Source organism: Triturus cristatus, chromosome 1_2 (genome assembly GCF_964204655.1).
Source record: "Triturus cristatus chromosome 1_2, aTriCri1.1, whole genome shotgun sequence".
In the NCBI taxonomy this organism is placed as follows: domain Eukaryota; kingdom Metazoa; phylum Chordata; class Amphibia; order Caudata; family Salamandridae; genus Triturus; species Triturus cristatus.
The window spans coordinates 717,730,191-717,757,691 of record NC_140580.1 but is presented as its reverse complement, the minus strand read 5'-3'; the positions used below and the strand labels follow the sequence as shown (position 1 = coordinate 717,757,691).

The 27,501-nt window shown below is 45.6% G+C and overlaps 1 protein-coding gene across 1 annotated transcript in view; it reads right to left on the bottom strand.

The window, feature by feature from the left end:
- ANO7 (anoctamin 7) overlaps nucleotides 1–27,501 on the bottom strand; it is a 227,047-nt gene that overhangs the window by 162,519 nt on the left and 37,027 nt on the right. Inside the window, exons 2-4 of the mRNA XM_085608600.1 lie at nucleotides 10,558–10,675; nucleotides 6,116–6,297; nucleotides 620–727 (exon numbers count right to left, since the gene is read on the bottom strand). Of these exons, the coding sequence (XP_085464726.1) occupies nucleotides 620–727; nucleotides 6,116–6,297; nucleotides 10,558–10,675 (408 nt within the window). The remainder of the gene's footprint in view (nucleotides 1–619; nucleotides 728–6,115; nucleotides 6,298–10,557; nucleotides 10,676–27,501) is intronic.

Below are 27,501 nucleotides of genomic sequence, written 5' to 3'. Positions count from 1 at the left end.
TCATCATACTCCCATCTGAGAGGTCATCCCAAAGTGACTAATATCAGACCAAGCAATTGGACACTACTCCCTGGTGCTGCGAGGCTGTGTCCTAAAGCTATGCACACGTGTATTTTCCCTCACTGATATTCTGCGGGCCCTACCCAAAAAGATGCCCTTTGAATCGGTCAAACCTTGCAAGAAGAAAATTGTGTCACAGTGGGATTGTCGTGCCACTTCACTGCCCTGTACCCTTTCCACTGACTCTTACCCCCCTCAGTAGCTTCAGTCACAAAGGCACTGTCCCACAGCATGGCCAGGGCGAGGATGCGCCTTCATGCTCAGACGGTGACCCTATCCTGCGCTAAGTTTCCAAAATGCACCAAACAGCACACACTGTACAGTCCACCTTGCCATAGTTATGAGCCGTGGCCTTCTGTCAAGTTGTTGGGTCTGTAAAAACAAATTGAGCTGATTGGGGCACTTTTTGGAAACTTGGAAATTTCAGTAACTGTGGCAGTGGAAATTTGGAAAATATGCTCCTCAGGCAAGTATGTGTAGAATGAGTTCATTCAGGGATTGGAGAGACTGTAGGGCAAAGGTGGCTGATTTGAGTGGGAAGAAGTCCTTGCTCGCTTACCTGTAGCGGTGCCCTAATGCACAACTCTTCGGCATAGTACACCAGCACGTCCCAGGGCGCGCTGACCTTCAGGTAATGGATAGTCTTCCGCTCACTTACTGTCTCCTCCTACAAGTGGAAAAAAAGGGTCTGGTTAGAGTTCACAAACACACTATGCACAGTACCATGTGATGGTATCGCTCACGCCTGCGACCAAAGCCACGGTACCCTTGGGTGCATATTGGTTTTCATACTGAAGAGTATTTTAGTTTTCTCTCTTCCCCATTGTCCAATGGGCTCTACCCTCCCCCTTCTATCATTTTCATAATTTCTCTTTCTTCTTTAGTCATGCTCCTCTTTTTGTCTATATGTAGTGGCCAATAGGGAGCCTTATTTTTTCTATTTGTATTCCTCGTGCTATTTCATAATATAATTTTTCATTCCCATTTCAATGAGGTGTGAAATGTTCCACAATTCCATTGTTTTCCCTGCTGTGGTCCTGCTTTTTCTTTGCCCCCAGACCTCCAAATTGGCATGCATAAGTGGGTTTCAGTGATCACTCAAGTGTGCTGTCTGCCTCCTGTTTGCACCTCTGTCCCATTTGTGAGTTTAGCCGTTGCTATGGTACACACTGCAGAGAGAGCCACAGGTGGGTGCCTGAAATATCTGAAGATGGTTAAAAGGGTTGGTGGATGCCGGGCATCTGACGAAACATGTCAGATGCTTCATCTGCTAACCTTGTTGCTTCTCCCAACCATTTAGAGATGGGGGGCTGATGGGTTTCTACTGGCAGCCCCTCAGTTGGCTCTGCTGATGCAGACCCTTAATCTGAGGCTCATCTGCTACTGGGCAACCAAGTCATGGTACCGCTTGCCTCACCCTCCACAGTGTTACGTGTGTATCAGCGAGCCAGGCTCACGTGGTCACCCCAGTGAGGGGTGTTTTGTGTTTCCCCCTGCGTGCGTCAGTCCCAGTAGTCACAACCGTGACATCGGGATGCGACAAGTTTAATAAAGGAACTCGGGGCGAGGCCCCACAGTTAAGTTAATCACCAGAGTTCATGTGCGTGCCATTCATTAGCCACGGGGAACCAGTATTCATTTGAGGCCTACATCCACGGGCAGGTGTACTGCGTGAATACCCAACACACAGGGTAGGGTGGCTGTTGCTGGTTGTCCCAGCCTGGACAGCCTATTTGGCAAAAGCCATGACAAAAGTGCCTCCGCCATTGTGGTGGGGCAGTTTCATCACAGAGATCCCCGCAAGGCAAGCAGGGATCTCGATATGGTAACAGTCCTCCCCTGATAGAGCGGAGACCAGATCATCCACTGATCTGGAAAGCTGACTAGCCACCTGCCTAACTATATATAACCCCAAACACAAGCAATCCCAGACTGGTTTCAGCCCTTGTAGACTTCGTCACTGAGGTATAGCTTGTGCCATGTGGTACAGTGAGCACAGAACCCATGTATTTCTATACCCTTCGTAGCTAGGGTGTCAACTACAACAGACAATGAGGTGTCCAAAGGGCTGCTTAAATTAATCTGAACCACTGGAGATAACTCAAGGATGCATACCAGTTCACTCTAGACACAGAGCTGAGATAGGAACAGTCCAGCCTGGCCTGCCATGCAATACCTCACTGATGTTGCTTGTGGTCCTGTCTGGAGGAGAGCTAACCTCCCAAATGTAATCAGACTCTTCTCCACAGGTGCAAGTCACAATGTCCGCAGTATTTTTCACTGGCCAAACAAGTCATAACACCTGGGGCTGTATTACACTAAGTGCCCTAGGGGCACAAGGGGTGTGTGTGACACATTGTGCACCCCCTGTGCACTTTGATATTTCCGAAGTCGGCAGGCGCTTGTGCAGCCCCTTCTGTAATACTGAGAGGGCTGGCGCACATGTAGCGCCAGTGCTATCTTGAAAGGACATTCCCTCATTTGCATGGGGGCGTGGCCCCTGCAAATGAAAAAATCACTTTGCCTCTGCACCATATTATGAATGCGGGTGTCAAAGCAAAGAAGCCATCAGGTGGTACACTGTCAGTGTGCTCCCAGAGAACAGCACTCAGAATGGGGGCAAAGGGGTCCCATGCACCACCAGACACCACCCTGCAAGCGGTTGCAGTTACTCCTGCAAGGGGATATCTCTCCCCTCTTGAAAGTGCAGGCAGGTGCAGGCAGGTTGCTGCCTGCACAGTGAAACAGCCACTCCGTATTTCACTTGAATGCAATGCGCCCAGGGTAGCACGGGTTCACAGCTACCCTGAGGGCAGCGCATTCACCACAATAAGGCACACTTTCCCCGTTTGGCCTGGCACACCTTTTGAAAGGGAAAGTGGCCCTTTGAGTAATAAGGCTCCAGAGGTGGTATCATGATGGGCTCTGCTGCCTCAGAGCAGAGCACATGTTTTTATGCACCTGCAGTACACAAAGTCCGTTCATTTAACCCGCAAATTTCTCTGTATTATTGCATTATTTCAGACTGCACAGCTCAGAAACAGAAAGAAGAAAACCTTGCTTACTGTTTCCACGCATAACCGCCTGAAAATTAAGCTCTAACTCGGAGAAATATCAAGTTACATAAATTGATTTAATTTACTGCAGGCACATAAAAGCATGAGTTTGGCTCCGTGCTGAGGTAGCGAAACCCGCATGAAACGGCAAACATCGAATTAAGTTTTGACACGCAAGACTGGGTTCAAGATAATTATGCCAATACACTGATTGTGTGCATAGGTCTTTAGTTCCTCATTTTTGATAACATTCATAATGGCGCGCTGTCATGTCACAACTATATTACCACACAATAACTTTCATGACAACAAAGTCATCGCAGTCTGACTACCACTCTGTCATGCGCATAGTGATATTGCACCGAACAATATACTTACTAGAGGAGCAAACCATGGGCCCAATTTACAAAAAAACTGTAAATCTCCACCCATAATATTACTCCTGGGGGCAGAATTACTACTTTCTGGAGTTCACAAACAGCAATAGTTCAGCTAGAGAGACGCACCAGCCACACGTTTTTCGGTGTAGTACTGGCAATGCCACGTTATATTTTAATGAGTTATTTCCCAAAAGCGTAATCGTGCACATAGTACAATTACACATTGTGGAAAAGGCAGCCACACTGTGCAATTCCACATTTTCTTTCATTTTCTCTTTGTTTCTCCATTTGGAAAATATTTTTTCCAGGGAGTAATTCCCTTCTACACTCCCACAAGATTTCGGGATGTTCTGTCTCCTTTTCCACCAAGGAAGAGGACGTATTTCCGCAATTTCCACGGCCAGAATGCGTTAAAGAGGAATAGTTGACTCTTCACAAGCTTACAAGTTTGTAAGCATTAACAAACACTAAAAGCAAACAATGCCTTGACCTGCCTACTCCTCATCCCTTTGTGTGAGCCTTACTACTGTGTAATTGTACACAGCAGTGTTGTATAATTCTTCAGTAGGAAATGCATCTACGACTGCCAGGTATCTTTTTGTGGACATATAACAGGTGAAAATTGAACCATTTTTTTTGGTCAAAAATAGATGTTTAGTGCCAAAAAGGTCATTGTGCATCAAGCTCTATATATAAGTCGAAAAATGTCAACTTCATTACTGCAAAATCAAAATAAATCTTAAGTGGCATTGTGGCATGCTAGAACCTCATTTCCACACTGCCACAATATAGCCTTGGCACCTTGGTGCTACATCACTACCTTACAACCACATTAGCACAGGTTCAGCCCCACAGTGCCACGTCACATCAACAGTATTGTACCACGTGTCTTCACTTCCACAGTGCTGTGCATCATCCTTGCAGCAAGAGGGCCACAGTCACAGGATTTGTACCTCAGTACATACTATGGTCCTGATTTAGAGTTTGACCGACAGAATTCTCTGACGCAAATGCACCAGAGTACCCTGCCCACCGAACTCTCTGTCTGTGTACCCGTACCCTGTTTAGATATGGGTGGACTGCAAGGTTTATGCTGACGGTGTAAACCTTCACCCAATGGCACAAGGGAGTAGGGGCTGTGTTTAGATATGGGTGGACTGCAAGGTTTATGCTGACGGTGTAAACCTTCACCCAATGGCACAAGGGAGTAGGGGCTGTCAAAGGTAAGCCATCCAACTGTGATTCCTATTATAGTGGGCGGTCGGTTGGCTCTTTTTTAGTGTCCACCAGTAAAAAGTGAAAGTGACCACCACACCATGGGAGGGAACTCGCATTGTGTGAGGGCTATTCGTGTTTATTTTTCAAAAACAAATTCCCAATTTGACATTTTGTTTTTGAAAAACAAAAAACTTCTGAAAAGTTTGAAGGAGTCACGAAGGCATCATGGTTGATGGGACGTCTGTCAGACGTTTCCCACACTGTCTGGAACCGTCATGATGGCGGTTCCTATCAACGTATAGAACTGTCCACAAGGCCAGCCGACAACTCAAAATTTGGTGGGTGGAGGTCCCTCTGAATGATGGAGGTAAAGTCCTGAGCCATCCCGATTGACTTACGTCTGTCCACCAGACTCAAAATAGGGACCCGTGCCTGAGTTATTATAAAGTTAACCACAACTTCACTACTGCAGAGTCTGAGAAATGTTTCAGTTCCACGGTGTCATGCCACAGCCTCAGTATCATGGTATCCACCAGACATCCAACAGGATTCTTGATAACAGTACAACAGATTTACTACTACAGTATCTCACCAAACCCGCTACATCACGGTTTTACACCATAGTCTCACTGCCACAATATCCCCCACCCTCTCACTAGCACAGCATCTCTGCAACAGGCCGCTTCATGGCCTCACTATCACAGAGTAACCCTGTGGTCTCAATGCAACAGAGCCATCCACTGTCGTTGCCACAGTCTCGCTATCACAGTTCAGCTCCACAGCCTCAGTACCAGTGCCACACACCAATCTCACTCTCGAAGTTCCTTTACAACATCCCAGTGCCACCTGCAAACTAATTAGCCAAGTGGTATAGTCCTGCCCTAATCCTGCAACAGAGAACCTATGCCACCAAGTAAATCCAATGCTGCTGCTGCACACACTGCCACTCTACTACCCAACTGTTGGCGCTAGTTAATCCATCCTACACTGTCAGGGTCAGTGGCAACTGGTCACTATGATGCTTTGTCTGTTTCATGGCTCTCAGAAACACAGACAGGAAAGAAACAGAGAGAGAGAGAGAGAAAGACAGATAGAGAGAGGAAGAGAAACAGAGAGAGAGAAACTAGAGAGAGAGGAACAGAGAAGCATAGAGAGAGATAGATTGAGAGAGAGGAAGAGAACTAGAGAGACAGAGAGAGAGACAGAGAGAGAGACAGATAGAGAGAAAGGAAGAGAAACAGAGAGAGAGAAGGTGAAACAGAGAGAGAGCGAGCGAGAGAGAGAGAGAGAGATAGAGAGAGAAAGGGTAGTCAAAGTATGATAATGGAAGATATGGACAGGCAGGGAAAGGGGTAGTGAACCAGAGAGCTGCCTACAAGGACCTAGATGTCACCTTCTCACCTTCTCCATTAAGAGACCCACTTTGCGCAGATTCTTCAGGAACTTCTTCCTCCAGTACTCGTTTGCCCTGCGGGTCCGCTCCCATCGGGACTCCGAGACGTCCTGGTCCATCTCCTTGTAGGCGTATTTCACCTTCCGCTTCTTGTGTGGGCGCATCTTCTCCTCCCAAACCAGCACAAAATCTGCAGAGCCCAGGAGAGTCAATGAGTCCGCTGACTCCTAACACCATCACTTGACATCACACAGAGAGCCATTTATGCAACTTTAGGGAGGGCTTCACATCTACTAGAGTCTCACATGAACACTCTAAGGCCTTCATGCCTAATGCTCAGGGAAGTTTGTACCTTATTTCTTTCAGTTCAGGCAATAAATGTGAACTCTGTCCAAGCCTCTCAAAATGGCCTGCTTATCCTAAATCTAAATATAAAAATGTGTTTTTTAACATCCCTTTCAACTGCTTCCTGGCAGTTCAGTACAGTATTCAATTACCTTACCGAACACAGCACAAATGCAAATAACTCACTCATTTAATCAACTCTACGGATCACAAACACAGGGGCCCGATTACGACTTTGGCAGTGCGGTGCCAGGTCCGCCCCGCCCGCTGCATCACCGCCAAAGCCGTGGTCAGACAGCCCACCAGATTAGGAGTTTCCTCTTGTCCGGGGGGCCTTGTTTTTGATGTTCCCATGCCAGTGCCCTGAAAATGGGAACGCCTAAATCAATTCCTGCATGGCATGGACTTAAAAGTCCATGCCACGCAGAAACTGGTGTGCATGCACACAGGGGGTCACATGTTGTCCCCCTCTGTGTCCATCCACAGGGCGTGAGGCACTAGGGGGTCCTGTAGGGCCCTCTTTGTTTCCTCTCTGCCACGGTTTTCATGGCGGTTCCACCACCATGAAAACCGTGGCAGAGAGGGAACTTGTCCCGCCAAGCATATTACTGACTCCTGACCACCGCCACACTGCCAGGAAACGGCGGTCCCTGTCAGCTGCAGCGGGCTATGGTGGTCCCACCGCTCATATCGCAATAGGGAGTTCGGGAGACTGCCACCACTGCGCCCCCGCGAGTCTGGCGGTCCATGATCCGCCAGACTCGTAATAGGGGCCATGATGTTTTCTCAGCGCCCTGTTTTAGAGCCAGTATGTACTCTGTGTTCACAAAATATTCATTAACTTTAGAGTGGACCAATCAATCTCCAGCACCAAAAACATGTCCGTTCACCAGAAATGGTAAGCTCTCAGTACTGGTCTTTGGCACTTACCCACCCTCAATCAACGGTATTATTAGCCCCAACAGCTGCCCTTTCAATAGATCTTGGGCATTGGTGAGCTTGTGGGAAATGCGGGCGGCAGAGTGGATCTACTAAGCTTACTAAGGCATTGCCAGCACCCCGCCCAGCACATCCTCCTCCTACCTTTCAGAGCAGGCATGAAGCATGTGGTCAGACACGGTAAAGTAACTAGCTTGCTTGTGTCCAAGCACTGCAGGAACCTACACTCGATGAGAAGGGGAGACATTGTCTTTTTGTCAGGCTTTGGAAAGAATTTAAGTGCTCAGTTTCTGTATGGCACTTACTTCTCACCAAGGTAGTAGCCAGGAAAATAAAACAGCCCCCCACTTAAAACCATAAGGCACTACATGAGTGAGTGAAGAATTAATTAGCAACCCTTTCTCGGAAGGTCCATTGCAGCTGTTCCTGATAGTAAAGTTTCCTTCTTTCTTTCTCTTTTTTTCCTTTTCACGTTTCTTTCCTTCTTCACGTTCTTCTTTCAATCCTTCCAACTTTCTTTCCATCCTGTTTTCTTTCCTTCATCCTAGCTTTTGTTCTTTTTTTTACATTCTTCTTACCTTTCTTTAGCACTCTTATTCCATCTGTCTCACTTTTATTTTCTCTTTGCAATTGTTATAGTTTCTCATATTCTCTCTAAACAGGTTTCATTTCTAGCCACCTCTGGACCCCCACCCAAAGCTGAGCTATGACGTCTTCTTTATTTCAATATTATTCATTAGGTCCTCCTTCTGTCTGATCTTACGTCCCAGATCTAAGGTAAAAAGGGCCATAGAAAACGATTTACAGGAGCGTAGCTTGATCAGTAAGATTTGGGAGGCGGGGTGAGGTTTGGCTTTCCCATCAATTACACTGGCCTATCATATTAATATAGAGAATACGACAAGACGGATGTATGAAAGGGGCTAAAAGGGAAGTGGAAAGGAAGACAAATGACGGTTTGGACGGTACGAAGTGAGAGAAAACTCTGCATCAGGGAAGCGTTCCTTGGTGGAGTGTTGGCTGTTCCTACACATCCACCCATGGATGTTGGCGCATTCCCAGTTCAACCTTTACTGGTAGGCTTAAGAATGTGTCAAAATGCTGCACATCCTCAGGAGGCAGCGTAATGAGGAGAAATATCTTAATTTCTTCTTGTGTTTTTTGCAGCACACATAGAAAGAGGAATATGCCTCATGAGATTGTTTTTATGCAGGAAGGCACACAAACCTGCTTGCAACACAGGCACTCTCGCACCATGCAAGTCTTCACCTCCTATGGAAGAGGATGGTAAGGAAGTGGACAGGTCTTCACTTCTTGTGACAGCACCTGTGATAGGATAAGGAAGAGAGGGGGACAGGTCTTCACCTACTGTAACAGGGTCTGGGAGAGGATAAGAGAGCAGTTGACAGGTCTTCACCTCCTGTGACAGGGTCTGGGAGAGGACGATAGAGAGGGGGTCAGGTCTTCAACTCCTGTGACAGGGCCTGGGAGAGGACGAGAGAGAGGGGGACAGGTCTTCACCTCCTGTGACCATGCCTGGGAGAGGATGAGAGAGGGGGGACAAGTCTTCACCTCCTGTGACAGGGACTGGGAGAGGATGACAGAGAGGGGGACAGGTCTTCACCTCCTGTGACAGCGCCTGGGAGAGGACGAGAGAAAGGGGGACAGGTCTTCACCTCCTGTGATAGGGCCTGGGAGAGGATGAGAAAGAGGGTGACAGGTCTTCAAGTCCTGTGACAGTGCCTGGGACAGGATGAAAGAGGGGGGGCCGGTCTTCACCTCCTGTGACAGCGCCTGGGAGAGGATGAGAGAGACGTTGAAAGGTCTTCACCTCCTTTGACAGGGCCTGGAGAGGATGAGGGAGAGGGGGACAGATCTTTACCTCCTGTAACAGGGCCTGGGAGAGGATGAGAGAGAAGTTGACAGGTCTTCACCTCCTGTGACAGGGCCTGGGAGAGGACGAGAGAGGGGGACAAGTCTTCACCTCCTGTGACAGGGCCTGGGAGAGGATGAGAGAGAGGGTGACAGGTCTTCAAGTCCTGTGACAGCGTCTGGGACAGGACGAGAGAAAGGGAGACAGGTCTTCACCTCCTGTGATAGGGCCTGGGAGAGGATGAAAAAGAGGGTGACAGGTCTTCAAGTCCTGTGACAGCGCCTGGGACAGGATGAAAGAGGGGGGGCCGGTCTTCACCTCCTGTGACAGGGCCTGGGAGAGGATGAGAGAGACGTTGAAAGGTCTTCACCTCCTTTGACAGGGCCTGGAGAGGATGAGGGAGGGGGGGACAGATCTTTACCTCCTGTGACAGCACATGGGGGAGAATGGGAGAGAAGGGGATAGGTCTCCACCTCCACTGAAAGGGGCAATGAGAGCAATATGGAGAGGAGGACTTCCATTGAAAGAATTGAAAGAAACCAGGAGAGGGTGAGGAGGTGGGGCAAGTCTTCCCCTTCTGTGGCACGACCTGGAAGAGGATAAGAGTTAAGGGCACATCTTCCCATCCGGGACTAGGAGAAAATGAAGAAAAGGTCAAGTCTTCCACTTCAGTGACATGGTCTAAGAGAGGATGAGGAAAAAGGGGGAGGTCATCACATCCAGTGAGAGGGAGTGGCAGAGAAACGAGGATAGATGGACAGGTGTTCATCTCTTGTCCCAAAGACCAAAGGAGGATGAGAGAGAGGACAAAAGGTCTTCAGCTCCAGGGATGGCAGAGGAAGGAGAGTGTAATATGTCTTCAACTCTAGCAACAGGGTTCGAATAAAGTGCTGTACTTGTACAGCGGGCGAAGTGCATCCAGGCCAGGGCTGTGCCGGTCCCACTGTACCACAATTATGGCTATCTTTTAATACCAATGTGTGGTATGAAGACCCATTTTGCCGTCTTGCCTATTGGCCTATCTTACCCTTACTACACCACTGAGCACTGGGGGCCAGTGAGGAAGGGATGGAAAAGACCACCATCACTGACAAGTATTGAGAGAGAAAGAGAGGGACAATCCTTCAGCTCAAGTGACAGGCATTGTGTCTCTCTGAGACTTAATAAAGACAGATCTTTGCATTCATTTTGAATTAATGCTCTTGCATTATTATGGGGAGCTGGAATAAAGGATCCTGTGATTCCCCTAGCAGAAGGGCACAGACAGAAGGATCGACCCCCAGTCATGCTTACCCACTTTGTTGTTTCTGTCACGGAACAAGTTCCCCTTGGATTCTGGGTGGAATCCATCATCTTCACCATGTAAGTAAATGGGATCATCGTCATCATCCTCCAATTCATACTCCTCATCCTGTGGGTTTCAAAGAAGACAGAAGGATTTCATTAAAAGTTTATATATGGATTCCACATGCAACCAGTGCACCCAAGGACACTATGCAGGTACACCATAGTCAGGGATTCCATTGCTGCCACTGCACTCTAGGACACAGTACAAGGGCACTGAATAAATGGATTACACTGCAACCAGTCCACTGAAGCACATAAGACAAGGACTCTGTATTCTGGGATTCCATTGTAACAAGTGCACTAAAGGACACTTTACAAGGACTCTGTTTGCTGGGATTCATTGTAACCAGTGCACTCAATGACGCTATAGAAGGACTCTGTTTGCTTCGATTCATTGTAACCAGTGCACTCAAGGACGATATACAAGGACTCTGTATTCTGGAATTGCACTGCAACCAGTGGACTCAAGGACACTATACAAGGACTCTGTATTCTGGGATTCAATTGTACCCAGTGGACTCAAGGACACTATACAAGGACACTGTATTCTGGGATTCAATTGTAACCAGTGGACTCAAGGACACTATACAAGGACACTGTATTCTGGGATTTCATTGTAACCAGTGCACTCAAGGACACCATACAAAGACCCTGTATTCTGGGATTTCATTGTAACCAGTTCACTCAAGGACACTATACAAGGACTCTGTTTGCTTCGATTCATTGTAACTAGTGCACTCAAAGACACTATGCAGGTACACCATAGTCAGGGATTCCATTGCTTCCACTGCACTCATGGACACTGTACAAGGGCACTGAATAAATGGATTATACTGCAACCAGTCCACTGAAACACATAATAAAATGGACTCTGTATTCTGGGATTCCATTGTAACCAGTGGACTCAAGGACACTATACAAGGACTCTGTATTCTGGGATTCCATTGTAACCAGTGGACTCAAGGACACTATACAAGGACTCTGTATTCTGGGATTCCATTGTAACCAGTGGACTCAAGGACACTATACAAGGACTCTGTATTCTGGGATTCCACTGTAACCAGTGGACTCAAGGACACTATACAAGGACACTGTATTCTGGGAGTCTATTGTAACCAGTGGACTCAAGGACATTATACAAGGACACTGTATTCTGGGATTTCATTGTAACCAGTGGACTCAAGGACACTGTACAAGGACTCTGTATTCTGGGATTCCATTGTAACCAGTGGACTCAAGGACACTATACAAGGACTCTGTGTTCTGGGATTCCAGTGTAACCAGTGGACTCAAGGACACTATACAAGGACTCTGTATTCTGGGATTCCATTGTAACCAGTGGTCTCAAGGACACTGTATTCTGGGATTCCATTGTAACCAGTGCACTCAAGGACACTATACAAGGATTCTGTTTGGTTCGATTCATTGTAACCAGTGCACTCAAGGACGCTATACAAGGACTCTGTTTGCTTCGATTCATTGTAACCAGTGCACTCAAGGACGATATACAAGTACTCTGTATTCTGGGATTGCACTGCAACCAGTGGACTCAAGGACACTATACAAGGACTCTGTATTCTGGGATTCCATTGTAACCAGTGGACTCAAGGACACTATACAAGGACTCTGTATTCTGGGAATCCACTGTAACCAGTGGACTCAAGGACGACATACAAGGACTCTGTATTCTGGGATTGCACTGCAACCAGTGGATTCAAGGACACTATACCAGGACTCTGTATTCTGGGATTCCATTGTAAGCAGTGAACTCAAGGACACTATACAAGGACACTGTATTCTGGGATTTCATTGTAACCAGTGGACTCAAGGACACTATACAAGGACTCTTTATTCTGGGATTCCATTGTAACCAGTGGACTCAAGGACACTATACAATGACTCTGTATTCTGGGATTCCACTGTAACCAGTGGACTCAAGGACACTATACAAGGACTCTGTATTCTGGGATTCCAATGTAACCAGTGGATTCAAGGACACTATACAAGGACACTGTATTCTGGGATTTCATTTTAACCAGTGGACTCAAGGACACTGTACAAGGACTCTGTATTCTGGGATTTCATTGTAACCAGTGCACTCAAGGACACTATACAAGGACTCTGTATTCTGGGATTACATTGTAACCAGTGGACTCGAGAACACTATACAAGGACTCTGTATTCTGGGATTCCATTGCAACCAGTGGACTCAAGGACTCTATACAAGGACACTGTATTCTGGGATTTCATTGTAACCAGTGCACTCAAGGACACCATAGAAAGACCCTGTATTCTGGGATTTCATTGTAACCAGTGCACTCAAGGACACTATGCAAGGACTCTGTTTGCTTCGATTCATTGTAACCAGTGCACTCAAGGACGCTATACAAGGACTCTGTATTCTGGGATTGCACTGCAACCAGTGGACTTAAGGACACTATACAAGGACTCTGTATTCTGGGATTCCATTGTAACCAGTGGACTCAAGGACACTATACAAGGACTCTGTATTCTGGGATTCCATTGTAACCAGTGGACTCAAGGACACTATACAAGGACTCTGTATTCTGGAATTTCATTGTAACCAGTGCACTCAAGGACACCATACAAAGACCCTCCATTCTGGGATTCCATTGTAACCCCTGGACTCAAGGACACTATACAAGGACTCTGTATTCTGGGATTCCATTGTAACCAGTGGGCTCAAGGACACTATAAAGGACTCTGTATTCTGGGATTTCATTGTAACCAGTGCACTCAAGGACACTATACAAGGACTCTGTATTCTGGGATTACATTGTAACCAGTGGACTCAAGGACACTATACAAGGACTCTGTATTCTGTAATTCTATTGTAACTAGTGCACTCAAGGACGCTATACAAGGACTCTGTATTCTGGGATTTCATTGTAAACAGTGTACTCAAGGACACTATACAAGGACTCTTTGCTGGGATTCACTATGCAAGGACTCTGTATTCTGGTGTTGCATTGTAACCAGTTCACTAAAGGGCACTATACAAGCACTCTGTATTTTGTGATTCCATTGTAACCAGTGCACCCAAGGACACTGTAATAGAACTCTGTATTCTGGGATTCCACTTCTACCAGTACACCCAAGGACACTATACAAGGACTGTATTCCGGGATTCATTGTAATCAGTGCACTCATGGACACTATACAAGTACCCTGTATTCTGGGATTCATTGTAACCAGTTGACTCAAAGAGACAATACAAAGATTCTGAATATTGGGTAAAGGTCTAAGCAGAGGAAGAAGTTGGAATAATACCATAGAGATACATTCAATGTCAGGATGAATGGAGGAGCCTTAGCAGCCCTGGAAAATGTTGTCACACCATAGCAACAGTGAATGAGCATCACCACTTAAATGGGGGTTCTCCCCAAAAGAACATTTTACAAAAATTGTGTCAAATCTGCACATTACGCTACCCATTTTTCCAAATATGCTGACAAAAAAAGGGAGGAGTTTTAGATAATCGTTGAAGACCGCAGCACAGCACTATCTTTAGATGGAGTGTGTAAAAAGAGGTGAATCAATATTCTGAGCAGAATAAGTAATTTGACGTTGTAGGAAAATGCCCTTTTGACATGGTCACTCCCACTTTTGGCCTAGTATTTAATGTGGTTTCGACTGGAAGTGTACTGGGTTCCTGCTAACCAGGTCCCCAGTGCGACATCTCTTTCCCAAAAACAGTGCAATTGTGCCCTAATTAGCCATACCTTTAGCACTCCCTGTAAGCCCCTAGTAAGTGGTGCCCTTAGTACCTTGGGCAAGGAGGCTAAAGAGGGACCTTAAGGGCTGCAGCATGAATTATGCCACCCGAACGGACCCCTCACCAAACGCAGACTGCACTGCAGACTGTGTGCCTTGGTGCAGACAAAAGTGAAAACATGACATGGCACCCCTAAAACAGGATGCATTATACTACCTGCAAAAACATTTCTGCCCAGGCAGATATGCCCCTGTGCTGGTCAGCTCTATTGCTGCCAGTACAAGTGAACTCAGAAGCCATTTTAAGTACATGTGCTGTACACCAGTGAAAACGAGTTCCCCAGCTACATGATGGCTTCACTGAAAATAGGGATAGTTAGTATCAAACATCTAGGGGCAGATTCACAAGAAAGTGACGCATCTGTAAAGATGCGTCACTTTCCCTGCGCCACCCAGAGAAACCCTTGCGCCACATTGGATGCGCCGTATTTATAATACGGCGCACCATGGCGCAGGATTGACAGATGCATCAGGAATTCTGACGCATCTGTTGACGCAAAAATCACGCATTGCAGGAGTCGTGTCGCAAGCACGATGCAACTCAAGCAATACAGGGAGAGGCCATTGTTTTGATTTTCTATAATTATATATATTTTATTTACTTGTAGGAGCTTCTTCATACATTGGTCTGTTACTGTGTCCTTCACACTTTATTTCCATCCACTACAGCAGGTACCATGGGGCATTGGTTCAGCCCATTTCAGCCACCTGCTAACTTCACTATGAGTGGCTGCATTATTCTCTTTCACAAGGACATTCACACACAGAGTAGTTTCCTACATTGCCAGCGATTGCAATAGCAATGTGTGCTTTTAGAGAACAAAAAATATTTTTGTTTTTAACCAATGTTTTCCGGGGTTTCTTCAACAATAAAGTTTTGCAAAACATATGAAAAAACAAAACAAGCATTGACAAACCAAAAAAGTTGGCAGCCAACACTTGTCGATGCTTGTTTAGCATATAATGGCTCCTTTTAAAAAAAATTTCACTCAGACTATCTTTTTTTAAAAAGAAACATGTTTATACATGTTTTAAGTAAAATGGACTTTAAGTTGTTTGTTGGCTTTTTATTAGAAGAAAATCTCACTGGCACAGCAAACAGTACTCGGTGTATCAAAGGCTGATATCAATGTATGAATATGTCTTATCGGTAATATGCAGTCACCTGTTCAACTCAATCTGCATTGAAAGAAAAAAATGGTTTACAGTGAAAATAAACACAATGTGGAACAGGCTCCCATGAGAAGTACTCTTTGCAGCCTCCATCTGGCTTTTTTAGAGAAAGGTAGTGTAAGTCACCGGTTGCTGGGCTCCAATTGCAACAGCTGGGGTCCTTTACCACTGGTGTCCTTGGACCACAGTGCTGTTGGACTCCAAACAGTAATAACTAAGTATCCCTCTTTAGTACTTGAATCTCAGGATACCGTGGCAGAGCAGTCCAGTGCTTACTCTATGACAGCATTTCTCAAACTCTGAGTCAGACACCACTGGAGTCGCAAGCCAATTTTTGGTGGGTTGGGAAAGTCCAAGCAATAAATAAAGATGCCTTTAAATTCTGTGTTTGTCTTGTCACATTTGCTGGTGCTTCAAAGACAGTGGTCAAATGTCAGGCTATAGTTTCTGCCAAATTACTGATTATTCTTTTAACATGAGGATTGGTGTTTACTTTTCTTTCTCTGACTGCAAAGTATGAGGAGTTTTGCAATCTTGCTGGAGTACAGGGAGTGTGAAAGGAAAGGCTGTATCATGTTGTGTTTTTTACTACACACAGGAAACTGTAAATACCTGTAAATTAATTGTATCCATTCTGCAGTTGGGAAAACAAAAATGAAGCATTTTTTTATAATTCTGAAGTATGCTGGAAACAGAGGGGCAGATGTACAAGCCCCTTGCGCCACTAGTGCATCACTTTTCGTGATGCACCTGGGGCGCATTTCACTGCCCCATATATACAAGGACCGGAAACGCCACCCTGTGTGACTTTTCCTGTCCTTGTAAATACGGCCGCTTTACACACAATACTTTGCATGAAAGAGGCGTTCCACGGGTGTTACTGTGGGTGTTACCACGCAACACCCATGGAACCTGACACATTTCCAGATTTACAACGAATCGTAAACCTGGAAATCAGTGCTTTAAATGGAAAAAAATAACTGCAGGTACTCATTAAAATGAGCTAGAGGTGTGGCAAGTGGGCGGGGCCAGGGGCGGGGCTAAGGGCAAGAAATGATACATAATGACTTCTTTACCAGTTGCAGCACATATTAACCCCTTGTGTGCCCATGACGAGCTGGACTCGTCATGGGCCGCGGTTGCGCTGTGCCCATGACGAGTCCAGCTCGTCATAAACCCCGCCCGCTAATGTAACGGCCGGCACAGGGCGGGGAAAGGGCGTGGCACACAAGGGGTTAAAACAGGAGAAATGTGTTTATGTAAACAAAACAGGTATACTCATTACACAAGATGAAAGCCAAACAGGATGATATGTTAACATTTCCATATATATATATATATATTTATATATCCACCAAGAGTTGGCTCGCTTTCCTGGAAATTGGCGCTCTGTGACTGTGCTGTTTTGGCTATGGCAGAGCTAAGCCCTTTGTAAATACACAAATTTCCCCAACAGGAGAAGTTCCAAAAGCACTCATGGATATAATCAGTGTCCAATTCTGTTTATTTTCCTGGCAACAACATAGCTGGGGCAACACAGCACAGCCCAACGGGCTTCAGTCTTACAAAGACCTTGCTCACAGGTACACAAAGCGCTGCCTTCTCGCATTGAAAAAATATATTTCAACATGATTACATCACTTCCTTTTGGTTACGAACTTTGCAATGTGGGCGATGTAGTGTGAAATGTGTAAAACACCTCGTTTTGTTAGTTCCACCACATTTTGTGTAGAATTTAGTGCATTTAAAACAATTATGTGTTACACAAATGACATTTCTTGTTTTGGTGATCTCATTCAACATATAAATGGAATACCTGTACATAACGCATTGTTTCTAATGGTAAAACTGTGGCCAGTTTTTCACAATATGTGTAAACAAATGTTTTACGCTCAGTATCTTTGTTGGAATAGTTCCCTATCACAATACTTCCAGTTCGGGACATTTTTGGAATAGTTCCAAATTTCAACTGAATCACGCACTCCAGTGGGCAGACTGTTTATACATGTATTTCGCTCACTAAGCCACAATATATTCCTTAGATCAAAACTTTTTTGTCAAACTTATGCACGCTGCATTATTTATCTTGATGACCTGCAACAACCTTAGAGGGGCGCCTCTGGACTTTAGCAACGTCCCTGCAAAAGTATGCTTCACAGGGTCAGTGCGGTGGCGAGATCCAGAAGTAGAACGGCATCTGTCCTGCGTTGGACGCGATACCGAACCTGAGCCTGCCTGCCATCAATCAGGGTACCAGTACGGCCCCTGACTCAAGAAAAGTGCCGGTACTGAAGGCTAGAAATTTTGGAAGTGCCGGTACTCAGTACCGGTGAGTATCGGCCCATTTAAAGCACTGCTGGAAATGCATCAGAATGCTACGCCACCCTAGCAGCAGCAGATTTTAACAGGGTCTAACCAAATCAAGACACTTTACTTGGTGATGCGCAAATGATAAAATATTTACAGAAAACCGATTTCAACACGTTATCATTTGCGTGAAATTTAGTTTTATCAGTAGAATTATATGTCTGGGTATCTTTAGTGTTCATTTTAATGGAAAATGTGCTGCCTGTAAATGACAATGCGCTACCACACAATGCTTTAGTTACATTCAAAATTCACACTGCCTCATGGTCATTAAAAGAAGGTGAGTTGGGAAAGTTTGTAGTCATAAAAATTGGGGCATGGTTCTAAAACGTTTAGAAAGCACTGCTCTCAAAGATGAGGAGGGTTAGGCACACAGAACTCAGTAAAACACTAACACCCCTTTGTAACTGAGTTTCCTCACAACACTGAGCATTATATATGCAGTTTAACACAGATACGAGAGAATACTGAAAACTAGAGGTCTCTACCTCCTTCCTAGGCAGTGGGTGGGAAAAGTTTGGTGCTGCAGTGTCCACAGGTTTGGGGACCTGGACTGTAGCCAGTTCCAAGAGCGAGGAGACAAGGTTGTAGACAACGTATATCTGGGCTATGGTATTGGGATCCAAATGCGAACATTTACAGAAGTGCGAAAATGCGAATGATGCAGCCGGCGCTCTGGGCTCAGGAAGACCTCCAGCAACCTGCGGAATCTCTAGGCCAGGGGGTGAAGTGCAGGAAACCCACGAGGCCTAGGAGGCAACTAGAAAGCATGGACAGACTTCCCTGCAGGGCATACATGCTCAGTGATGAAGCAGGCTCCCCATCAGATGCAACAGGAAACAACTCTTCTGCTGGGCTGAGGATATGAAGATGATGGTATAACCAAAGAACTTTAGCAACTGATGGGTGGGTCTTTTGGTAGTAGTGCAGGCATAGTCTTTTAGAGGCTCCAACAGAGAGCTCCTCAGTTCAACTAGGCCCAGGGCCTCTATGTCAAGGGAGTAATCTTTCTGAGAGGTGCTGTCCAGAATCTTCTCCTCAGTCAGCAATGTCTTCTTGCACAGGGCAGCGCAGCACCCCTTCCACTTGATTTTTGGGCCCACATTTATCCCTAGATTAGAAGGAATGTATTAATAAGTATATTTCTGGATTGCAGTTGTATGAGCTACACTTTATTGCAGCTCCGCCCCAGATGCAAAGACATTCTACTATATTGTGCCAGTCAAAATGGCCAGTAATTACAGCTAGAGATGACCAATCAGCTCTCCTGCTAGCTTTAAATTTGGGGGATTCCTCCAATCACAGGGAGCATGTACACTGATCAGTGCATGCTGAGGTCTCGGATCACAAGAGCCTGCCCTGGGCTGCTTCTAACCAGCCCAGGTAAAATGTTGGTTTAAGCAGGTCAGATCTCATTTTGGAATTCGGATCGCAGCAGGCAATGGCTGGGGGTGGGGGGAGCGGGGTTCTCTCCGGCTGAGGCACTCAGGCAACTACAAAGGGTTGACGACCTGGCAACCTACCCCAAGGAACGAGTGCTGAGCAGAAAAAGAACACAAATAGGAAGGCGGTCAATCCAGCAGAGACCAGGACAACTTTTATACAAAGCCAACCATTCATTTGTGTTTCCACACACACGTGGGCATCACCATGCACTCTGTCAGACGTGCACACAGACACCACACCCCCCACATATGCAGGCATGCACATTCACCCTCCATGCATACCCCACACCATAGGTCCATTGTTAAAGGAGAATGGTTGGAGGATGCCATTAGACATCTTGCTCTGAATGGTGCAGGCATCAATCACACTGCCACCATCAGCAGTCTTACAAATCTTGGGTAAACAGGGCAGAAGCACTCAATGGCCAAAACGAGCCTGAATGTACATCTAGTGAGGGATACAGTGGTGCAGCAAGGGTGCAAGAGGCCCTAATGCAAGCATGGAAAATAGGCCTCCCTACCCCTAGTTTGGCAGTAATGGCCAGGTCTCAGGGGCCTCTCACACCCTTGAGTCACGGTGCCACCACACTTACTGCCCTAGTGAGAGTTTATAGAACACTTGGTCATCTGCGTCACCCTACACAAACTGCACATTCACTTCCGGTTCATTGGGCTGATGGAGACATAAAAGCAGAACATTCATCACGTTTTTCCTTATTAATTAAATCTCTTCAAGGTCAAATGTGCAGTAAAGATCTGGGTTATTACGAGGGGTCTGTCTGGTTGCTTAGTGGACCAATGCGTCCACTGCAGGGGCCTGTAAATGTAAATGTAAAATGTAAATGTAAATGTCAAGGTACTTATAGAGCGCACTGTCACCAGACGGCCACCTTGCGGTGTCACCTATGCGGTTTCCTGGCGCTGATACTCATACCGCTGTGGAACCCCTCCTGGCTTTCCCTGTGAAGTGTCCACTCCTGGGCACCCCCAGGGTGAAGCCAGGCATCCTTAGCGCTGTTGGGGCCGGTGTGGAGGCTAAGCAAGCTATTGCCCAGAGTTGCAGCGTGGGGCCCGTGATTAGAATAGGCACCGAGGCGAGAATAGACAGGTCCGAGGAAATTGAGCCTGAGCCTGAGCCCGAGCCCCGCTGAGGCGGGAATCGAACCCTGGTCCCTGGCCAGAACTCTGCTTCAGGGTCTGCCGCTCTAACCATTGAGCCACACTCCTGTGTTCGACCTCATGGTCACAGGTTCAATTCCCAGTGTGCCCACTTAGACTTTCATCTTTTCTGAGGTCTATAAAATGAGTACCATTGAGTTGGGTAACACAGCTGTTATTCAGCGCCAAGATGTCCCTCTGGGGGTGAACGTGTGCTTCACAAATGCACGTTATGTTACATTATGGATAACCGTCCACACGAACAAAAATGCAGGAATTCTATGACTTTTCAGCATAGATTGTATTACCTATTTATCGTTCACCCCAAGAGCTGTTACGATATATATAAAGTATAGCATTTAACAGCTGTTAAAAAACACGAACACCTTTCGTACACATAGCAGTTCGCATGAGCGAATCCTGGGACTTATTTCTCAGATTTTCATTCAGTTAAATAATATGCAGTGTAAAAGGAAAGGATACCAGGACCCTTCATTTGAGGACCCCTCTTATTGAGTTAAAGGGGCTCAGTTCATTCACCTCCAGGGACCATAGAGCTCCCGGATAGTCAGATTGTCGAGCACGCTTTGAATCAAAGTAATAATGACGCGAAAACCCCCATGTTTGTCAAAATATACCAGAGTCTAACTCTGACAACTCATAAAGGTGTAATGCAGGATATTATGGGGCAGATTTGCAAGCCCCTTGCGCCACTTTTGCGTCATTTTTCCCATGTCAAAAGTGACGCAAAAGTGGCGCAAGGGGCTTGTAAATCTGCCACGATTAATTTAGGTACAGAGCTCCGCGGCCCTCAGCGGTTCGGTTCACTCTTAATAAATGCCCCTAAGAAAATAAACAAAATAAAATACTAAACTGTAGGATTTTAGCAGTTGATTTTTTGGCCTCTTAAGGGACTGTCATAAGCCTGTTAAATTAGAGGGCAGTCAGTGAGGAATAAACCTAGGCCTCGCAAGGTTACCTTGAGCATGGAAGCGGTTGATAAGGTTTCATTTTTAGGTCTCGCCTGAGACAGCGCTTTAGCGCTGCTCTGGCGAGACTTATAGTAAGCGAGTTTTGGCAGTGCAAACAGTGGCTTTTCAGGCCTCCAAATACAGTGCATGTGCGTCGGCCGGGCGCGCGCACCATTTGGAGGCCTGAAAGCACTCGTTTGCTTTCACTTTCGCGGCCGCTTTGATGTGTGATCGCGATCACTTTCACACAGGCGCGCGCAGCATTTGGCAGCCTGCGTGACTGGCCCATTGTGCCCCTACCTCCCTGAAACACCGCCCCTCCATTTGCACTGCCCCCCATTGTGCGCTCTTCACACCCACTCCTCTTCACTCCCTGCGCAGCACAACTCTCAGTCTCACTCTGCCACAGCTGCACAATGAGTGGATCCTCCCTCTGCACCCCACCCTGCCCCCTGATCCTGGCGTCTTTTTTCCATACACACTCCACCCACCCTTCCGCTGCACATTGTGTGTCCTCCTTTTACATGCAAGTTCACCACCTCAGTCTTCATACACTGTACGTGCCTTTTAAAATGGTACCCATACGTTTCTCTACACCCCAACATTTCCTCGATCCTTCACTGCACCCCGTTACCTACTCTCCTTCACTGCACCCAGTAACCTACTCTTCCCTCTGCATAATCAATCCATATTTCCTTGTTATCCACTACACCTGGTTGTTTCCTTTCTCGGTACACTGCTTCCAACTTTTCTTCTGATTCAGCATTTCAATTCTACCGCCTGATGATGTTTCCGCCTCCTTTCTTTTCTTGTTTTTGCACATGATCATCAGTTATGTTACACAAGGACACATTCATTCTTTGGTAGAGAGGGGGAGATTAAGTAATTTGCTTGGAATCACAGGATGTTGAGCAGAGGACGCCCAGACTCGAATCTGGTTCCCCAGCGCCACAGTCGGCAGTCCTGGCCGTTACGTCACCTTCCTTTTCGGGCCTCTTGTACCTCTTGCTGTGACCGCTGCCTCTACTATGCCCTGTATGCCTCTCTGAGCATTTGCTTCCCCCGCCGACGCCTCCCCTTCCTAACTAGTGCCTTTATATCCGCCTCTTCCCCCTGCCAGCATGTTCTCTCCCCACCCTCTCTCTCTCCAGGCCTCTCTTGTATCCAGACCTCACCTAAATCCTTAATGACTTTCGTCCGTCCCCTATGGACACTGTCATCTCTCTCCCACTCCCAGTCTGCTCGCCCTCTCTGCCAGGCTCCCTCCCTCTGCCCCTCCACCCTCCCGTGTCTCAGTGCTTTTCGCACTTGGCTGAGCCCTCTGACTCCCGCAGCGAGCGTTAGTTTTTGACACAGCTGTACATATTGAGTGCATCAGTGGCTGCCTTTAAACACTGCAAATCCCCAGGTTTCACCACCACTTTCCTTTTCACCATTTATTTATTTTATTTTTATTTAAAAGTTTTATATAGCGCTAGCTTGACCCGAAAGTATCAGAGCGCTTTATATACACACTGTAAACAAGCATTTGCAATGCAATAGGTCTCACATTTACTCGAGTTTAAGCTATTGGCATTATAAATGACAATGTGTTTTATTTATGTTCCAAAACCAAAACATAAATAAAAGGCATTGTCATTTACAATGCCAACAGCTCAAACTCACGTAAATGCGAGACCTGTTGCATTGCAAATGCTTGTTAAAACTTGTCCTTAGCATCCAGAATGTTATGTAAACTAGAGCGATTGCCATTTGTGTTAGCTACAGGATAATCTTCAAGTTTGATTGAGGATTATTTGAGAACTATCTGAGTGTTAGTAGATTCTCATAAAATGCAAAAGGTTACTCCTGGCTCAGGACAAAATGATGTAGTTGGTGTATCCAGAGGTGCGACACCTACTAAATTATGTTGTGGGCATGATTTGACCATCCTGTAGTCTAGTTCCCTTAACACCCAGTTTGAGCTGTGAGGACTCTTTTCTTCAAGCCATCATTGTGTTTCTGACTCCTTGGTTTATGTACTGTGGTGGGAAACAAAACCTAATTTCAAGTTGGATCAGTGCTATCAGTAACATGTTTTCAGCGGTGGGCATATGGAATTTAGACACATAAAGCCTCAGCTTCAGTTCTTTCCATTCATTCCCTGTCTCTTTGCTTCTCTTTTCTCCCTAACCCGTTTCCACTGAGTGTACGTCTGCCTCTGGAAACACTTTTAACCAGATGAACCTCTTTTGGGAGGTGATGCAAGATGTTACCTAAAGCCCTCAACCTGTGTATCTTGCTGACATGGCCGCTGGCAGTTGTCAGAGTTGTTAAGGACTGCAATTCCAAGCAAATTTGTTTTGTTTTTATTTCTCTTATCCGATCACAGACAAAGATGTACCCACAGATTTGGGTCTAAATCCTTTCTGCAGTGGGTCCCAAGTACGTCTTCACCTGTTGATCCTTGCATATTCCTCTTTTGCTCCTTCATCAGGTCATCTTTCTTTATCTCCATGGATCATTCTTCGATTGGTAGCACAATCTTTAGACCATGTGCTGCACCTCCAACCCGACATCATGAACTGACCAGACACCTTGCTGGAATTGGAATGTGTTTGGGCTGGGAGCTAGAGTTAGGAGTCCATTAGTGCGGGGCCTTGAGGAATGCTCCATCATTGCCGCCATGGTAAAAATGGGTGGTGGAATGATAGGAGCCTGAGGACAACCATTAAGCCCAGGCCTGTCATCTTGTAAGAATCTTTCATGCTGGTTCCAATTTCAGTGATGGCTAAATGATGGATCGATTTATGTGGAATTCAAGAATCTTCTTCAATGACCCTCCTTTCCATCTTTGTTTCACTGTTAACATAAACCTCTTTCTATTTTTAGACTTATATTCAGTGTGGACAACATATAATTCACTGGAGCAGTTGATGTTCTCTGTAGGCGTATGGCTTGGCCTATGAACCATAGTACAATCCTCTTGGTGTGAATGAACTCCTTCATTAATTTCACTCATTGTAGGAGTTGACCTGGCAGCAGAAATAGACCTTTGTAGTAGACCAACACCTGGGGGTCTAAGTGGGAGTATGGTCCGGTAACAGAAGAGATTTCCAAAGGACTCTTGAATGACTGTTGGGATCTCTCTTCCTGCAGACGCCTCAATAACATCTAAGGAATATCTTTTTAGCTCATGTAACTGCCCCCGTTGGCATGAGGGTGCCGCCAGCTGTGATGAATGCAGCTTTTAGGTGGGATTTCGCTTTCTGTTCAAATTGATCCCTTTTGCTTTTCCTAAGCTAATTCTCAATTGATCCAAGTTGGGCCTGCAATAGTGGATCTTTTTCTCCTTTCCTTTGTTTATACGTAGTTTATGCCTGGTTCACCACCCCGCCCCCGGCTTATGCAAGAGCTTTGCTAGCTGTGCTACTTTCTATTAAGGGAGCTAAAATAGTGTCACAATATCCTAGGACCACAAGTTACCTGATATCAAAATTTGCTCTCGGTGAACAACACCAAGCACATACATGTACACTGAAAAGAACGAATACAGGGAGTCCTCACTACCTCTTCTTATACCCACATAACAAATGAGGTGGTCATGTCTGGTCTGATCTTCCTATTGCAACCTTCTAATATCACAGTTCCACCTCTTGCTGTAGACTCAGGGGCTCTTCAGTTCACATACGGTTACAGTACAACAGAAACGTGCCATTACGCCCGGTCAGCAAGTCTGAACTTCCGCTGTTGAACATTCCATCCCACCCTGCATATGAAGAGCGAAGCACACACTGGGCACAGACATTGAAAGTGTATAGGATACCGCCAAACCTGCATGGCAGTGGATGGGCAAGTGACACTGGTCTTTGCATGTTCTTATGCGCACCATGTGGTTACTGGTGTCACAGTACAGTCTTTTCTGCTTCTTCCTACTCTTATACATCTACATTGGCAAATGCTTGAATACAAATCTTCTCAATGGCTCACCTTAATATATTGTTTTAAAACTCTCCAAGTCCATACATTTGAGCTGGTAAGTAGCTAAACCTGATGATATGTCGGTGCAGTCCTTAGCTCTCCCTAACTCTGATGCTGCTGTTTTCTTTAAAGCTATCTGTAGACTTTCCACATTCTCCTTGTCACAAAATGTGTGACATTCCTTTAATTCACAAGGAACGGCGGCTTTACATTAGTAAATGGCTTTTGGTGAACTCTAACACATCATGCTTGAGCATATGACGAATTACCTGTCAAGAAGGTACAACTGCAACTCTGTTTAAGGTTGATCCTTCAGACAGGAGTAGTTGTTCACGATGTCCCTGCTCTCCAAAGTAATTCAACTTACCATATCTTTTTGCCTGGAGATTATAACTTTCCATTGATTTCCAACTGTATAAGCATCTTTTTGCCTGGACTTTATAGCTTTCCATTGATTCCCAACTGTCCAGGTTCCCCCCAATATCCTTTCTTACTATTCTTAAAATACACTGTCTGCATACCTATTTTTCCAGTGATATCTTCTACTTCACAGGCACTGACCTAACTGTAGTGATCAATCGCTCCTTCAACTTTAGCAGTACATGGGCTCAAAGTTGCCATAATGATTTTAATTAATTCCTTAAGCAAGAGTATCCTGCAGTTCGTTCAGCTTACTTAAGGCAGTTACTATTATTCTTTTTTTTTCTTTCTTTTTTTCTCCTCATTCTGCCAATTAACTTGTTGGCGATACCCACTTTCCCTTATTGAGACCGGATGGGAATAGAGTCTTTCCACACAAGAAATCTAGCTGTTTCCACTCCAACCCCTCTTACGCATTGTTCTGTTACATCCGTCAAGAATTCACAAAGATCGATCCAACATTTAGTAATCACAGGGCAAGTTAAAAACATATGACAGTCATTCACTGAAGGATCCTGACATCTCGAACAAACATACTGAGTTCCAGAAAATTTTGTCAGTTTCACCGGAGACCAGTAAACCCGATAAAGAGTAAAAAGATGGTTTCGCTTGAGGTATGCGGGTTTAACTGTCTCTCGAAGCAATGTAAAGGAGCCCAACCAAGCATAGCTCAGATTGATATTATCTACATCATTACTCCAGAGCTTTTGGATATCCTGATTTATATTATCTTCAGCTTCAATCGATACCACAAAGCCACCTCTTTATTAATGCTCCCAATTTTCATAGCTTGAATTAACCAGGCATCGTCCATCTGTTCCTCCCAATGTTGCCCAGCCCACCAAGCAGACAATTGATAGTATTTGAATCTGGTTAATTGTCCACGGGTACATAATGTCAGAGTTTCCCAAGTAACCAGATACATACCTATTTTTAAATCTCCCCAGCGAGAGATACCTGCTTGCTTCAGTGGTAGGCTGAGCAACTCGTCTAGACATGCTGGAGTGCCTGGGGAACCCCAAATTGGTGAGTAATCTGAATAATAGGGTATTCCTAGTTTTTTCCGTTTATATACCCAGTTCTTAACCGCTTGCAACATAATCTTTAATCATACTTTAAAAAAAAAAAATTGGGGTCTCCAAACTTAAAAAGGAACTGCTCTTGTTCATCCCCCAAATCGCTAAGCAATGCCCCATACATGATACCTAATGCAGAATCATCCGGTTTGTTTAATAGCATCCGAAAGTTCTTAAAATGAAAAACGTGTGCATAGACCCATAGATCTGGAAGAGCTAGTCCCCCCTTCTCTATCTTTCTCCTCAACCTTTTCCAGGATATGTGGGAGCCCTTTGAAGCCCAGACAAAACTTCCAGTGTTGCCCTATAATTTTGCTACCTCATTTTTGTCAAATGAGAGAGGTATGTTATTAAAAAATAAAAGTAATTTTGGGGAGTATAATCATTTTAATTAAATTTACCCTACCATATGGATTAAGAGGAAGATTTGCCCATCTAATCAGTAATCTTCCAACCTCCTGGCTAGTCTTCCTCCAATTGACCATAGGGACATCGGCTAACTTCTGGGTAATTATAATGCCGAGA